At 41.2% G+C, this 17410-nt stretch overlaps 1 protein-coding gene across 1 annotated transcript; it reads right to left on the reverse strand.

The window, feature by feature from the left end:
• Window positions 1-8044: 8044 nt before the first annotated feature.
• On the reverse strand, window positions 8045-16120 carry CBLN2 (cerebellin 2 precursor). Its single transcript, XM_077784565.1, has 3 exons — window positions 15785-16120; window positions 13537-13656; window positions 8045-13234 (listed from the first exon to the last, which is right to left on the reverse strand). The coding sequence occupies exons 1-3, from the start codon at window positions 16103-16105 to the stop codon at window positions 13037-13039; spliced, it is 639 nt and encodes a 212-aa protein (XP_077640691.1). The 5' UTR covers window positions 16106-16120; the 3' UTR covers window positions 8045-13036.
• Window positions 16121-17410: the final 1290 nt, after the last annotated feature.

Raw genomic sequence — 17410 nt, forward strand, 5'->3', positions numbered from 1 at the left:
AAATATTTACTTTAATACATAGATAAATGATTATATCAGGAATTGGGTTACCCAATAAGCTATACTATACAGTCTGGCAAGATGATCAAATGACCTTAAAATATATATAAATCAAATTACAGGAATGGTGACATTTCAGCAGTAGTGAACAGAAAAATCCTAATTCACTGTACCTAGGCCTGACTTTCTCCAATTAAAGGCAAATAAATCCCATCTGAACTGAATAATAACAGAATCAAATGCTGTTTCAAGTTAGTGAGACTTGATATTAATCAATTAATTGCCTAAAAAGTCACTCAAATTAATAAATCAATGCTCCAAATACTGGAGGGATGAATGCAAATTGTAGCTGAACAATACTCCATGGGGGAAAAATAATTCCAATTTCTTTAAATAAGAAAATCTCAACATCTATGTGTGAATAAAGCTTGATCACTTATGGACAGCTTCACCCCTGGTATACCTGCCAGTTCCCCAGAGGATGCTTTGGGTATCTGCCAGTTGCCCACATATTAATGACTCACTGTAGACACCTTGTTCCCTTGCTGCATCTTCTGCATGAAACAGCTCAATTTGATGTTGGTGAACAGGTTAGGCCATACCCCACATGAATGCACTGGATGGTTTATTGAACACTTCCAAAATTTCTTCTTGAGGAAATGAATCTCAATTTCTACTGTAAAAATATGGGTAGCCAAGTGTTGGCAACAGAGGTGGAAAAGTGGCTTGTTCTGTGTGGATTGAAACAAGCATGAAATAGACAACACCTGAGATTATTTTGTTATTTTTTTACCTAAACCTGGGAGTGTGGCAAGGCACTTGAGGGGGTGGATGGCTCCAAGGCCTGGAGGTCTCCAGGGCTGGGGTGGTCCCCATGTGATTCACCAGGAGCAGGCAGAGAGCAGAAAGCAGGAAAAGCTTTAGTCCCAGGCATAAGACATCTCCCTGGTGACAGGAATGTGACAAGGCAGGGCCAGGATGTGACCTGCAGGTAGGACTGGCTGGCAGGGTCCATGGCCAGGCAAGGTGAGGCTGTGGGGAGCTGGAGACCAGCCCTGCTATAGCACTGCTGGGCTGAGAGGGGGTCCTGAGCACTCACAAGGGCTGAGAGGGGGTCCTGAGCCATGGGGTCCTAGGTTACAATGTGAGATATAACCAAAAATATGTATTCAATCAGCAGCTCCATAAGATGTTAAAACCAGGTGGGTTAGTGTTCTTTATCTCATCTATTACATTATCCTAATAACTCCCTCAGGGGATATCTTCTGCTAAAGGGCCATCAAGTCTCACTGCATGACTCATAAAGCTGCATTATCCCACTTTGAGATGCTCTGCCCAGGGGGAGGAGCCAAGCATTCCTACCTGGATATACTCTGAGCATTGGAACACCACAAACAGCCTGATCCACTGTATTCCCAGAGGAAGACCAGATCCTTCTGCCCCACCTTGGACCTTCAGAGGAAGACCAGATCCTTCTACAGGATTGCTGCTTCAACAGAACCACATCTGTCACTCCAGGAGGACTGCAGCTACTAGTTAATCAGACTGCTCCCACCACCCTGACCAACAGGGTGTCAGGCTGTATCCTGATTCTGTCAGTTAAATACAGTGTTTCTGCATTACTGCCTTTATCTTAATTTTCTTATTAAATTGTAATTCTGACTTGGGATCTCCCACTGGTTTGTTTTCAAACTAGTACACATGGGCACGTGGAGGAGGTCCCAAGGGGTGGGCACAGACAGGTAGTGCTAGCAGTGATTCAGTGCCATGAAAGGATGTTAGTCTGGCTAGTTCTAGTAAGCCCATCTTCCTCTGGAAGTGTTTATATTCACTGTGTTTTCTGACCACCAAACTCACAGACTATAACCTAAAACGTTTTAACCCCTGCTCAAAACACTACTAAATTGTTCAAAGATCATATCTTCCCCCTGTCACCTCAAAATGAAAAGTAAAATATTACAACTAAATCTACAGCAGAAAAAAAACCTCAAAATATGCATAATTTTTTTTTCCATTTTTTTTCAGTCAATCATTGGAAGCCAAAAGCACTGCAGCTAGCCAGATGGTTTGCTGCCCTCAGCCAGGTCTCGATAAGCTGCAGCATAGAATGACCATCTCTTGATAAAAGCAGTGTCTTACAGGGAGGTGCAGAACACACCAGAGGGAAACAAGAAGAAAGGGGCAGGCTAGCTGGCCCAAAACAAATTCAATAACATATTTTGATGGGTCAGGGAAAGAAACTTGTTAGAAAGCAATGTTCACTTGCCACTGAAGTGGCAATGAACTTGTTAGATGGGAACAACTTGCCAGTGAAGTTCACTTGGCAACAACTTGCCAGTGAAGTTATTAGAAGGGAATTGCTAATGTTAGCTATATTTTCAACAGTTGGTAGGACTGGTGAGTCATTTGCAGAGAATGAGAGGAACTAGAATAAATGGAAAGGCTGTTAGAAAAAAAAAAAAATGAGTGGGTACTAAAGCCCTTGACATAAATAGAAGCAAGAAAAGAAAAATAAGGAAGTGCTCAGAATTCTGCCCCATACATGCATTTTTGAGATAAAACCACAAAACCTTACATCTTTCACCTTTACTTTCTGAATTTATTTTATTTTTCCAACTTGGAAACCATTTGTAAAAGTTCTATCCCTTTGCCATGGGCCTTCACTGTCACACTAGACTGTGACAGCTCTATGATTCTCCTGTCTTATCAGGTTTTTTTAATTGTATGATTTCACAGCTTCTTTTCCTTTCTTCCTCTATTCCTGCTTCTTACTGCAAACTGACCAGATGCATTACAGGCCCTAAAACACCTTTTATTTTTTTTTCCTTTGTTCACTCTGGATTTCTTTTTTTTTCTCTTTCTCCACATTTTGTTACAACTTTCCCCCCAAGTTTCTCACTCTCTAAATCCTTTTCTACTTTGGACAAAAGTCTCTGCCTCTTGTTCCAGTATTTCAAGACTGGTCCCATGTTTTACATCTAATTTCTCTCCTCCATGCCCTATCTATTATTACACCAAATCATTTTCAGTCCTAGCAGCACCTTCCAAAAGGATCCCTGCTTTCATTCAAGACTGTTCTCTTGCCTCCCATGTTCTTCAATTTGTCATTTCATATCACTCCTTGTCTCTTCTGTCATATGATTATTCCCATTTCTTCACAATTGCCTGACTTTAAGGTGCTAGAAAGATTCATGATGGTAAAAATATCAGTGAAGAAAGCACATCATTGTTTCTATTGTCAGATTAGTTGGTGCTGAAGTATCAAGATGCTGTCCAAATGTCACAAAGTATAATCATAAATTTTGTCTCCACTCAACAAACTTCAAAGAATTAGTACTAGGGATGCCAGCTCCATATCCTTATCTCTTCACCTATTACCTATGTCTAAGCAGATCTGAAGTGCATTCTGCATCCAGGATTTTGTAGAAATATAGCAAAGGCTCAGCCAGCCCCTAGATTATAAACCTTTGTTATGTACCCATGTGAGTACCAATAGCCAGGGGGAAAAAAATCCTGTATCAAGAGAGAGTGGCCCTAAAAAGTTTGAGTGGTGTTTTCTCAATATTTCCAATGAAGGGAAAGGCTCAGGTAGACTCAAAGTACAGTGTGTGTCAATACTTGCCTCTGTGGCTCATACCCCACACAGGGTTTGTGCACCTGTGACCAATGGGCCATCTCTTAGGATTAAGGAATGGTTGTTTCCATCTGATGAAGTGGGATAAGAGAATTTTTGTAAATAAGCTTCTTTGCAAAATTACATAGCGTTTGCACATGAGTTTTCAAGATGAAGACCAAATGCAAGAGAAGCAGCAAGGATTCTAGAGACAGCACAATAAAAATGTTCTTCTATATTCCCTAAAATACAGCACTTCTGGGAACATATCCAATGTGCTGATACACAAATTTCTCCAGCACGAGGAAGCAAAAAACAAAACAGAAGAATTAGAAGTTGTGACTGCTGAGAGTAACAAGAGCATGGTAGGATAATTCACATTGCTGGGGCAGTGCAATGGGTGGGAACAGGTCCTTTAAGAGGCACAGGCTGGGAATGACAAGGAGACAAACTGTGCTCTATTCAAAAGAGCAGCTTGAATTTGTGGAGCTTTGCCATGAGGTGGTTCACAAGCAAGAGGAGGGTTTACAGGTCAAGATCAGAGGGAAGCTAATGAGGAAGCTGTTGTGATGATCAAGAGGTAAAATAAGATGCAATCTTTAGCTGACTGCAAGCAGTCCAGATTTATTCACCACATTTACTGTTTACAAGAAGATATACACTGATTTGTAATTTTTGTCCCAGCACTGAAGTACTCTTGAGATACTGAATCTGTACTTAGCCATGCCATTTCATATTTTCTGAAGTTGTCTTTCACTGCACCTGACTGCCATGGGCATGGATAGAGTACAGCCTATCCAACAATTTTCCTGAGCCTGGCTCTTTCTAAACATGATGTAGACACTTTAAGCCTTATGTGGTTGCTTGACCTTGGCTGGATGCCAAGAGCCCACTAAAAGGCTCTATCATTCTCCCTTGTCAGGTGGTCAGGGGAGAGAAATGAAATAGAAAGAAACCTCATAGTTTGCGATAAGGCTATTTACGAAAGCAAAAGTTAAAGGCTGTGTGTGCACAAGCGAAAAAAACAAAAATTTTATTCTCTACTTCCCATCAGCAAATGATGTCCAGTTGCTTCTCAGAAGCATGCCTAGTAGTAGTTACTCTGGAAGGCTAATGTTACAAATAACAAATGCGACTTTATTCCTCCTCCTTTTTTTTTGCTTTTATATCTGAGTTGATTTAATATGCTTTGGAATATCTTTTTTGTCAGTTTGGGTCAGCTGTCCTGGTTCTATCCCCTCCCAAGGTATTGCCCAACCCCAGCCCTCTGTTGGTGAGGCAGATGGTCAGAGAGAGAGCTGATGCTGCACCAGTGATACTCAGCAGCAGCCAAAACACTGGTGTGCTATCAAAACCTTTCTAGATATCAATGCAAAGCATAGCACTGTGAGCCCTGCTATGGGGAAATGAACTCTGTCTTAGACAGACCCAATACAGCCTTATTTTCAGAAAATCTGGTGATCAGTGGCATGGTAAGGAAGTCCCTTATGGGTTTAACATGTTAAAGTGCACTTGCAAATCATCTGTCAATTATTTCGTTCAGACATAACCTATGAAGCTCTGAAAAACATTAGTGCACATGTAAAAAGTAAGAAGCAAATGTCTTAGGGAGGATGGAGACATGGAAGTAAATAAGCAAGTCTCTTTTTACTCTCAGGAAAAGTTTTATATACAATACATGCTTTATAATGCATGTGGATTCCATTTTTGTTTTCAAGAGATAAACTACTTCTTGACTGAGGGTAACAGAAATATACAGAAATATTTATAAAATGTTTATCTCACTTTTTATGTGTCCAGTGGTCTGAATTGTACTAACTGTGATCTGATCTCTGATTTCATAGCTCAGTAAAGATAATTTTGTAAATTTTTTTACAGGAATAGCTTAGATATTTGTTATATAATGCATCACTCCATGCTTGAGTGGAACACACTGTGTAATATATCTGCATTGAGACACTGTAATAAACATTATAGTTACAATCACTAATTGCATGGGGATCTTTAATCCCACCTAAACTGCGCATGTATTTTCTTGTAATTTTTTTGCTTGCATGAAAGTTAGAACTCTGGGAAAGTGTTTTGCATACCATGCCTGTCACTTACAGCTATGGTTCTTATATGTACATGCACGTGTCCCAGGATGCTTTTGAGATTTGTATTTGTGCAAAGAATAATTAGCGACTCTTCTGTATTTTTATGAGGGATTATTCCCTTCCTACAGACTGTTCTTTGTCACAAGGTGTTTGTGTTAAAGGATCATGCAGATACTTGAAGATTTCATTTGTTATTTTTAACCAATACCCTAACACCTATACAGAGGGTCTATAATTTTCAAGGTTGTAAAAGGGAAGATTCTCAGTATGCCTGGAATTTTTTTTAAAAAGAGAGATACCAGGTCACTTGGTTGCACAATCATTCAGGGAGAACAGACTGAACGGGATCAAAATATTAACCAAAAATCACAGATTCATATACATATCTCCCACTATTTATTTATTTATCCATAGTTACATTTTTTTCCTTAGTCAGATGGGCTTCTCCTGTCTGGCTGCATAACAGAGGGAGAATAATCTGTGAGCAGCCAACTAAAGCTGTCATAATTTTGTATGAACAAGGTTTTACACAGTTGGAAAAGCATTATTTTAAGAAATACTCAAAAAATTCATCTTCAAAAGCATTTCAAATATGCATGAAAGGGCAACAGAGGGCAAGAGAAGAGAAATTACCTCTTAGGGAGGCACGCGTAGTAGGAATCCTCTTTTTTCTACAGGATATCTTTAGCACAGTTCATGTTGTATAAGAAAACAATAGAGCCATTGCAAAGATACAGAATAATGGATGCTTTCCTTACCCAGGTAAAATAATTAAATAAAACTGGATTTACTTGACTGTTGGGGTTAAAGGACAATTTAATCTAGAGAGATGTAAATTCTTATAAGAACACATAGCTCTGTAGAAAATTTCAGCTAGGAAAGAAGCCAGCTGTTAGAAGGTCTAGCTATATGCATTTAAACTCCATCCTTAAATAGTCCCAGTCATACTATTACAAACAGGTCTGAGAAAACTCTGCTGCCAGTAACAATAAAAAAGAGTTTGAAAGATTATTTTCAAATAATTTCTTCCATATTTTCATTGTCACAAAAGTCTTATGGAGCAACATATGTTCTGTGCTAAGTTATTTCTTTTAGTGAAAAAAGTTGGAGAACTCTTTATCCTTTGTCCACTGTAGTCTCTGTATTCTTAGTTCTAACATGTGACAATGTAATGCATCTCTTTAGACATAAACTAACATAATCGAATTTAAGTCAGCATATAAGGATTACTGTTGCTAAACTAAGTATAGGGACATGTTTGCTTTCAGTTTTAAAGAATATCAAAAGTTTCCCATCTGGTGCCAATAGAAGGACAAACTGAAGCTCGAGCTGTGGCCTCCCTGTATGTCTTTTCAAAGCAATTCCCACACAGCACTAAAGTTTTACTCATCCCAAAAGCTTTCTATAGAACTTGAGGTATTTAAGTCTTTCATTAATAACTGTATGCTTCACTTTGCCCTAATATTACCTAAACTGTGGCAGCCCTCAGACACTGAAATATATACTGCTATTTGCTATTACTCTGGGTAGTCTTATATGTAAGCAAAGATAAACAGGTTTAGGTATAGAATGACAACAAATAAAATAAAAATCAATTTGTTGAGACAATGCTTCAGAGAAAGGAAGGTCAAACTGCAAACTAAAAAAAAATACCAGCTCTCTCAGTCCATTCCTAGCTAAAATATATTTTACATGCATGTGTATATATACATATGTATGTGTGCACTTTTGTGTATATTCACACACTGAAAACTAAAAGTATTTAAAAGAATTAATTTTAATTAATTTAATTATATCAGCAGAAATGACAATGTCTCATGATAACTACTAATTACTAATTGATGAACTTAGGTTTTGATTAAATTTATAGCACTGAATTTATCGATATGCTGAGCAAGAGTCTTTTAATACAGCTGATCTCACAAAACAATTTAATTTTTTTTTATTCCCATAGCAAAAATAACACTTTATTACAATGGAAGTAGTATTAATCAGAAAGATTAGTTTAAAAAATTAATTTTGATATTTTATGAAGTTTGAAGCATTTGTCAATAAGACCTGAATTTCTGTTGATGCAGATTATTTTTTTTTTTTTTTGGTGCAGAATTTATAGTCATTATTTGCTTCTCCATGTTTTGCTATGTCATTATTTACACCATCTGTTGTATGTGATCTGCAGGGAACCAGCAAGTTAGGCAACTTTATTTTGCTGACGAATAGCAGAGATGATTCACTAAATAGGTTAAGCTATATGAGCTAAGAAACAGGAGATTTTAGATATACTTGGTATGTAAATTGTATTTTCATTATGACACCCAAATAACATTAAGTGCAATTAGTGGTCTTTAGATTTTATTGGCAATAGGAAATAAGAAAAAATATATCATGATTATTTTAGATAAGACCATAAACATGACTAGTTTGGGGACTGATTTAAAACATGCATTCAAAATATATTTGTAGGCCTTTACTTATCAGAAGTATGATTAGTGTTGAAATACCTCAACACCCAAGAATAGTTGTGTTAACTAAAGTTAATTAATAAAGTTAATTAAAATTAATAGTTGTGCAAATTAAAGGTTTGCACTGATTACTGTCACTGATTTTTAAATTAACATAATGGTAGATCATGACCAAATCCAAACCATACAATTCAAGCTCAATGATACTAATGTTTTTCATAAGCTCCACTCACTTGTTATTGAAAACAGTAGATATTTTGGTATATTTATAAGGTGCAGATATCCTGATATATTTTTTGTTAGAGGGGGAACAGAGACTCTGGAGATTGCAACAGGGATTATGATGTGATAACAACTGAAAGAGCTTTCCTGCACATTAAGAGTAGGTTTATACAAAGTAATAAATGTAAATAAATTGATTAGATAACATTTACAGTTGGTGCAAATTCAATGTTAAGAGGCACTCAAATAAAGTTCGTTCATAAGAGGAATGGACTTTACTGAAGTGAGTGAGACAAGCAAGATCAGCCTCTTAGCTGACATGACAACATATTTATTTCAATATGGAACACTTGAATTTTACTGATACTTATATATATGTATCTAAATGCTTGTCTATCATCTAGCCAGCCACTTAGTCTGTGTATAACTACAGTCATCAAAAATTCTCAGGAATTTATAAACTCCAAATGTGATCTAATTAACAGGTGGCCAGGAATCAAAAAGTTTTATTTTAAGCATTCTGACAGGTGAAATCATGTCAAATAAAAGAAGCCACTCTACTAAGAAAATATGTATTTTACAATGTATCATAGTTTACTACCATGTTTAAAAATTTGGCATGACTCCCCATCATACATGACCCTGGAACAATTTTTCAAGACAGTAAGTGGTCCTAAATCTAGAAACTATGCAATGACTCAAAGACATTCCTTGGCCTTTCAACAATATATTAAAAGAGGGTAATTGATTGTATTTAGTTATGTATAACTGCTTAATGATAAGTCACTTCACATGAATATTAAGTGTAGTAATGACAATGTTATTTGAGTGCTCATTAACACTAGAAAGTTTGCCTGGAACAAAGCAGACTATTAATCATAAGAGCTATTTTTAAACGATGCTACCTGTGACTCTACTTATTCCAAAAACCAATCTCACATTAGAAGTACAAGAAACCACTTTTAGCTATTTCTGAATACATCCACAGTAAACAGGCCCTTTTAGCCTATCTTCTACTTTAACAGATTGTCCAATAAGCAAATTTTGGTCAATAAAAACAAAATGTTCTCTTTAAAAGTTAAAAAAGTCACAGCTGACAAACACAATGTAACTTCTAAACAACTCCTTAGTTTCATGTCCTGTCTCTCTCCTCCTCCCACAGCTCCAGCTTTCAAGATGCTGACCAGTAATGAGCTACACCACACATCCATCACACCCACTATCTCAGGGGGAGGTGAGAGCACACAGGCTCTCTGGCGAGACTGTTCAAACCATGGATATAAAACTCAGAGGAAGGCAATGATATATGATGGGATTTTATCATCCCTAATACAGCTCCTGGCTTCCACCCTGCCGTAAGTAGACTGAAGAAGTACTAAAAGAGTGAACACCAACAGCACCCGGGTACAGATTGTTCCCTGGAAGGGAAGCAGTCAAACAGACAGTAGATTCATAGTAATATATTACAACTGTTACAAACCTTGAAAGCTTTTGGAAGGGGTCTTGTGCTATTGCTCCCACGGGATCCAGTCGTTATGGTGCCACTGGTCTACTTCTCTACCACGTGTTTTACACTTCTAACTCTCGTGGTGCCCCTCAACATTAAACTTAAATCAACTCTGAATGGTACCCAAACTATTTATTTATAGAAATTATTTTCTATAAGCCTACTCTTAATGTACTGGGAGGCTCCTTTAATCATTCTGATTTCATAGTTCCTGCAATCTCCAATGCTGTGGTCGTACATTTTTCCCCTCCAACATAAAATATATCATGATATCCACACCTTATCTATACATCAACATTTCTACCATTTCCAATAGCAAGTAGATTGCACGTTCTCAAACCCAGATGCAAAATTAAAAGGGAAAAGGTAATAAATACTGCAAAGAACATGAAAGGAAAAAAAAAATTATTGCAATTAGTGTACAATAAGAATTTACTCCACATTGTCCATTTATTTTAACTGTTTATATAAGAGTCCTATCTCTATCGTTTAGCATGAAGGACACAAGAGTAGCAGAGGGAAAGTGGCATTGTATGAGATACCTTCTTTAAAGACAAAAGATTGGCTATCATATAAACATATTTGTTAAAAAACACAGTCAAGATTACTGAGCTTGAATACATGAACTGAGATATTCAGATTATACACCTTCAATGGCCAAAGAAACTTCCAAGGACAGTTCTAAGGAAAACATTGCTATTGGCCTCATTTAGCTTAGGAGAGAGCCAGAACTAAGATGTCATTGCCTTATTCAAGCCAAATGAACGGAAATAAATTAAAAAACTGAATGTGATTACGGTAGGCAGAATTTTAAAATAAAACTGAGTCATTCTTATTTTAAATTATTTTGACTGAGTATTTTTATTTTAAATTAAAAATATAGTAGAAATTAAAATTTTGGGCACTTGAACCCACCTCAGTTTCTGTTTCCTTGAGTGACACAATCTAGTTGTAAACACAAAAAAGTAGTTTTACAATGTCTACCATTAAGACAACTGTATTTATTGTATTTTAATATAAAAAGGTTGCTGCTGACTCAGGTTTTATTTCATGTACTTAAACTTAGCCCTGTGATATTTTGCAACTAGAAACATTGCAGTCATGCCAAAGCACAAAGAGGAACTAGAAAAATGCAACCCATTAAAAAAACCCAACAACCACAAATCCATTAAGTAACTGGCAAAGTGAAACAGCAAAGCAAACAAACCACATCAATGGTGAAAATGCACAAAAATGTTAAATATTAAATTGGCTTATATTTTAGTCATCTGAGGTATATAAGCAACACAGATAAGGGTTTTTTAAGAATATATTACTTTAATTTTGTCCCTTGAATGATAAATTTACAATGAAAATGACATGTCCACCATTATTTTGAAATACAATGTAGTTACCAGCGTTTTCCTGAAAATGCCTTTCCGTTATACTTGCTTGTGGAAGTGGAGTAAATTCGACAAAAATAAATTCTTATGCACATCCACCCTTAGGGGATTCATAGTAAAATGAAACATTTAAAATTCAATAAATGTTGATAAAAATTCTATAAAATAAACATTCCTTCTGGATCTCCTCAAACAAGATTTTCCTCAGCATATTGTCTAGTACACCACTTTAAGAAACCCAAAAACCCCAACAAACAAAAAAAAAAAACAACCAACCAACCAAACAAACAAAAAAAAAAAAAAAAACAAACTGAAGAAACAGGATCTATTTATTGAGAATGAGGCAAAAGGACACCATTGATAATGGCCTGATATTTTACCTCTTGTTGATTGGGATAATAATTTTCTCAGTGTTCAATATTGATATAAGTCCACTCCTAGAACTGTGTGGCCATTTATGTTGGGAAGAGCAGAGAGGGTGAATATATGCATGGCCAACTTCTGGAGCATTTTTTGATCCTCTGAAGCCCTTCTCCCTCTGAGGCTCCTCTCCCTAAGGCTGTCAAAGATGCTTGTGTCTACTCCTCCAATACTTGTCTCAGACACCTCAAGTGGAGATGGTTTTATTTAATTTGGAAGAGGAAAAATTTGCTCTGCTATCTCTCTGCACTCCCACAATGAATACTCAAGCATTAGTGGACAAATATATCAAATAAATATCAGGAAAAACCACCCAAAATATGGTAATGAAAAGAAAGTATATATTTTATGGTATGGTCAGGAAGATATTCAAAGCCTCCACTGCTGCTTCTAGAAATGTCAGGGCAATTGAGAAATGTCAGTTCCTTTACTGGTTTCCAGATTGCAATTGAAGGATCATGTAGCTCTCTCGTTCTTTCTCTCTCTTTCTCTCTCTCTAAATAGGTCTATAAAGATCAGCTGGAAAGTGCAGACAGAATTGTTCACTGGTTAGCTTTACTTGGAGCTACAGGGTATATATGTGCTTTGTTTTGCCTTATTGATCAATCTAGCTTATATTTTTAGCACACACAAACAAAAATCAGGAAAAATAAAAAGTTGATGAAAAACACGAACAACACAAATAAGGTTCCAATCGTGCAAATTTTGCTTCACTGGATAAAGCACTTCTTGACACAGTAATGTCCAGAATCCCCCTCCCCCAGAAAAATACAGGACTGAGACTGAAGCCATTCTTTTTTTTTTTCCTTTTTTTTTTTTCTTTTTTTTTTTCTTTTTTTCCTTAAGGCTATACAACACAAAGAAATAAAGCATGGAAGAACACCTCATTGGGCTGAACACTTCATTCTTCTGGCTCTGGAGTGAGCCTTTGACAAAGTAATTTTGTGGTCCGAGTTATTTGTTTCATCGGGACAACAACGAGAGAAAGAAAAAGAGGTAAAAATGAAAGAGAGATAAAAATAAAAACAATAAGAAAGTCAATGATCCCAACAATAAAATCCAAAATTGACTTTACAATCACAGGTACAAATTGCTCAGGTCGATAATTTCATTTCTCCTAAAGATCACTGTCGTCTAAAACTAATTAGAGGCGCAGGTTCCAAGGAATTGTCAATATTCAAAGCAAATGTTGGAGTTTAGAAGGTTATCATTCTTCTACCGTGACAGTCTGACGGGGTGACTGAAAATACTGTCATGTGCTGTCAAGTTCAGGGTGTCATTAACAATTGAATCCTTGCTCCGGCTCATGGATCTGTCTCCTATTTGGCCTTCTTTTATAGTGGAAAGACTAAGAAGCCAGAAAAGGTTGAATATTTCCACCCTCCCATGAGGTTACCCCTTTCCAGTTTGAGATGCACTTTGTCTTCTCTTTCCATGAGGAGCAAAACCCCATTGCTGGCTGCTTCTCTGGTGACGTCCTGATCCCCTGCAAAAGCTGAAATCACTGGGTAGCCGTTTTGCATTAAACTTACCTAAAAAAGTGCAAAGAGACAGAATCTGAGTTTTCTCAATACTCTCAATGGCTTTTTTTGCCCTGTGCACATCACAAAACTTTTGTACAAGTCAGAATCTAGGTTGAATTAAGATAAGGAAACAGGCAATGTGTGATTTCTGTCATGTATATAGACCCTTTAAAAATAACCCATAATCTCATTCTTCAACTTCTGCAGTTTTTTTAAATATTAGTCTAGAAATGAGCATTTGAAGAAAAAAAAAAAAAGAAAAGAAAATGAAAGGAAAGGAAAGACAGCATCTTTTTTCAATTACAACCCACCTGGATGGTTTGTCTGTTATAGACCTTGACCACGTGGAAACTGAAACTATATATCCCTTTTCTTGGTGCTACAAATATACTGGAAGTAAGATCAAAATGGTTGCCAATATTAACTAATACCTGGAATATAAACAAATAAAACAGAACAAAGAAAAGGAGAGAGAGAGAGAGAGAGAAATCAGAGAAATCAGACTCCACCTTAGGGAAACACCAGCAAAAATCTGACATGAGCTCAATGACCAACATAAAGCATAGTCAAAATGGCATTTGCAGCACAAGTGCATGGCAGGGGAATGGAATCAAGTTGCAGAGGCATTTAAAAGGCATCATAGTTAATAAAGCAATTTAGTTACACAAAAATTATCTCCAAAGCATGTCAGATGAAGTGCAAATGTCCACACTGAGCTGTCAATAAAGCAAAGGTGGCAGAAGGAGGAGGAGGAGGAGTGTGAAATGGAGGGAAGGAGGGAGGGAAAAAAAAGTAGGAAAAAATACCAAAAGTCATTATCTCATAATAGAAATGTATGGTTTTTAGATAGCACTACTGAAATCAGGGCTGGTCTCGAGTTGAACTAAAACTGCACTGCAGAGAGGGGCAAAGGAGGAGAGACGGCGCTCAGCAACAGCAACATCTGCCGGCTCATGTCTCTCTGTCCCTCTGGAGGGCTGTGCCACTTGGCCCACACACGCTCCTCAGGAGGCTCGGATGGGCCTTTTCCTCCATCCGGGCAATAACATTAATTTGTCATACATTTCAATTTTTTTTTTAAACAAAACAAAACAAAAAAGAAAAAAAAAAAATGAAGAGTTGAGCACGCCGCCAGATGTGCAAAGCCCCGTTCGGAAGCGGCGGCCGCACCCTGCCGATCCCGCCGATCTGACGGGGCCCTGGCTTTGGTTCAAAAGGCACCAGAAGGCTCGGGCGGAGGGCTGAGAACCTGCGGGTCGGTGGCGATGCCGTCCGGCGTGCGGGTGTGCCCGAGCCGGCCGCTCCGCCGTGCCCACCCCCGGGACACACCCGTCACGCTCAGTTTGCTGGCTAAAATTCTGCTTTAATGAAAAAATACGAAGCAGGAGAAAAAAAAAAAAAAACACCATTCCCCCCCTCCCACCCTCCACATCCCAAGCCTTTCCTCCCAAACAGCCAAAGTCTATATCTTCCCTCAAAAAAGGAACAAAAAAATGAATTAAAAAACCTTATTGCGGGAGTGCCGAGAAAATGTCTTCAAACTCCCAGGAACTGCACATTGCCGGGTAAAGCGTCTAAAATATGCTATATATTTAGCAAGTTGGGGGTTTGATTTTTGTTTTGGTTTTTTTTTTTCCTCTACTGATCTGATTTTATGAGATCTTGTATGCAACGAATGCCTGTGCAAACCCATTAAGAGGAACAGGTAGACAGATAAATGACAACCAGACAGGTAAAAAAACCAAACAAATAACCCAAGAAACCAAAAAATAAACAAGTCCAAAGAAAACAGTCTGGTATGCTAATTTTGGCTGACTCTTCAATACTACTTCAGGAGTCAGAGGCGGTAGGAAAAAAGGAAATTTCACCGCAAAAATAAAGTGGATGGACGGGGTTTTGTCTCCAGGAGGGAAGCGGTGCGACGAGGCAGGGGCACGGGGCAGGACAAGCAGGCAGGGCTAGGGCTGTTCGCTGCTCTGCCCGGCGTACGCCGTGCGGGATAACACCATTCCGATATAGCCCGCCGGGGACACCGTTTGCCTCGTCCGATAACGCGGGAAACACCCTCTTCTTCCTCATCCCTCCCTCCCTCTGAGAGATGCTGTGACATTGCCAAATGCGCTCCGAACAGGCAGATCCGGCGACTCCTCATCGGTACCTCTCTGAATTCGCACAGAAGGAGGGATGTACGCCCTTCCCCCGAGTCGCTCCTGGCTGGCCGAGGCAATCCTTGGCCGCAAGGCGCCCCCGCACGCGTCCGAGGCACAGACTTTCACGTTAAAGCTGTCTCCGTCCTAGCGATTGTGACCGGACAAGAAGCCAGCGTGCTCACCCCCGGTACCACCCTAGGAAAGCCCTGCAGCTACCTGAAAGAACTTTCCGAAGTCTTTCTGGGCCGTTGAGACGTGAAGTTGCTATTGAGCGGGTGGGTCGGGATTAACAGATGGAGCGGGAACCAGGAGGAGAATACGGGTGCAGCCAGGGGGAGGCAGGGGCGGGGGATGCCCGCGCAAGGCGCGGGGACAAGGGGTAGCGAAGGCGAAGCAGGCAGCGCCTGACCTGGTCGAAGTAGATGGTCATGGTGCGGTTGCTCATCTCGGAGGGCTCGTGGTTGGTGCTGCGGGTGGCCGAGAAGGCCACCTTGGCGCTGCCCGAGCGCACCGAGATCCCCAGGGAGGAGGTGATGGCGCCGTCGGCCGAGGGGCTGGAGTCGCAGACCACCAGGCACTTTCCCTCCAGGACGATGGGCTCCGTGTCGTTCTGCGCCCGCACCGGGCACCCGGCGGGCAGCAGCAGCAGCAGCAGCGGCAGCGCCGCCGCCAGGCAGCAGGAGCAGCCGCCCGCCGGCTCCGGCAGCGCCCCCCGCCGCCGCCGCCCCATGCCCGGCGCCGGACCGCCGCCGCCGCCGCTCCGGATCGCCGCCGACATGCGGGCGCCCCGCGCCGCCGCCGCGGGCGGGCGGCCGCGGGGAGGCGGAGGGGGCTGCGCGCCTGCTGCCGCCGCGGCGCCCTGCGGCCAGCGCTCTGCGGGACGGCGGCTGGGCAGCGGCGGCTGCGGCCGCGCCTTCCTCCCCTTCTTCTCCTCCTCCGCCTCCTCCTCTGCGCGGGGCGAAGGAGCCTTCTCAGAGGGCGGGCGGCACGCAGCAGCCTGCCAAGGGGAAAGGCGGCAGTGAAGCACAGCAGCGGGCAGCTGGGAGCCGGCACCACGCCGCCCGGCGGGCTCCCCCTCCCCGCCCCCGGCGCCTCAGGGAGTACAACAGGTCTGGGAGATACCTGGCTGCCCGGTGTTCCCTCTTTCTCCGGTTCCCCAGCAGCCTGCCGTAATCCCAGCGGGGAGGAGGGGACAGCGCTGCATCCCCAAACCCCCGGCGGAGCATTCTGCGGCTGCCTCGGGCCGTCCCTTTCCTGACCCACAACAAATGGGGTCTCCAAAACCCGGCTCCATTTCTTCCCACAGCCCCACTATTAACTACATCTGCGAGCCTGGTTTGTGTCCATCTCCTAACGCCCCGGACACAACGGAAGGAAATTTTATTCTTGTTATAAGTAACGCGCCCTCTCTCCCCTCGATGGAGCTGCTTCGCTATCTGTAGAGTTCGCTGGCAGCCGGGGCGCCCCGAACCCCCCACTCCCGCCCTGGCCGGGCTCTGGAAGCCGCCGCTGCCCTCTCCCCGCCTGCGGGCTGCCGCGCTCGGGCACCGATTTGTACTTCCCAGCCTTCTGTGCCCCAGGCCAGGCTACCACCACTGCTGCCGACCCCGGCGACTCCCCAAAGTCGCGAGAAGGAGGCAGCTGGCTTAGATATCCCCCGGTTCCCAGCCCGGCATGCACACATATCGCAGGAGTCAAAGCCTCACCCGGCTTCTCCCTCTGAAGTTGCATCTCAGTTTTTCCCGTTCACCAGAACACCCGGTGATCTCGCTCCTGGGAGATCGCCCCTACACTTCCACAGAGGCATCTCTACCTAGCCCCGCACCTTACTCTTGCTATCATTTAAAATGATATTTTGCAAAAAGAACAGCCGGCGGGGACGAGAACGGCTTTTTTACCTGGGAGGTCCATGACGGGAGAGGCGGGTTGGCTAGATAGCTCGTCCGTGAACTTGTATAGCTTAGAGAAAATGAGCCGAGATTGCGCTGGCAGAAAGAAAAGGAAACAGGAGTCGCCTCTTTCTCTCCCGCCCATT

Source organism: Lonchura striata, chromosome 1 (assembly GCF_046129695.1).
Source record: "Lonchura striata isolate bLonStr1 chromosome 1, bLonStr1.mat, whole genome shotgun sequence".
Classification (NCBI taxonomy): domain Eukaryota; kingdom Metazoa; phylum Chordata; class Aves; order Passeriformes; family Estrildidae; genus Lonchura; species Lonchura striata.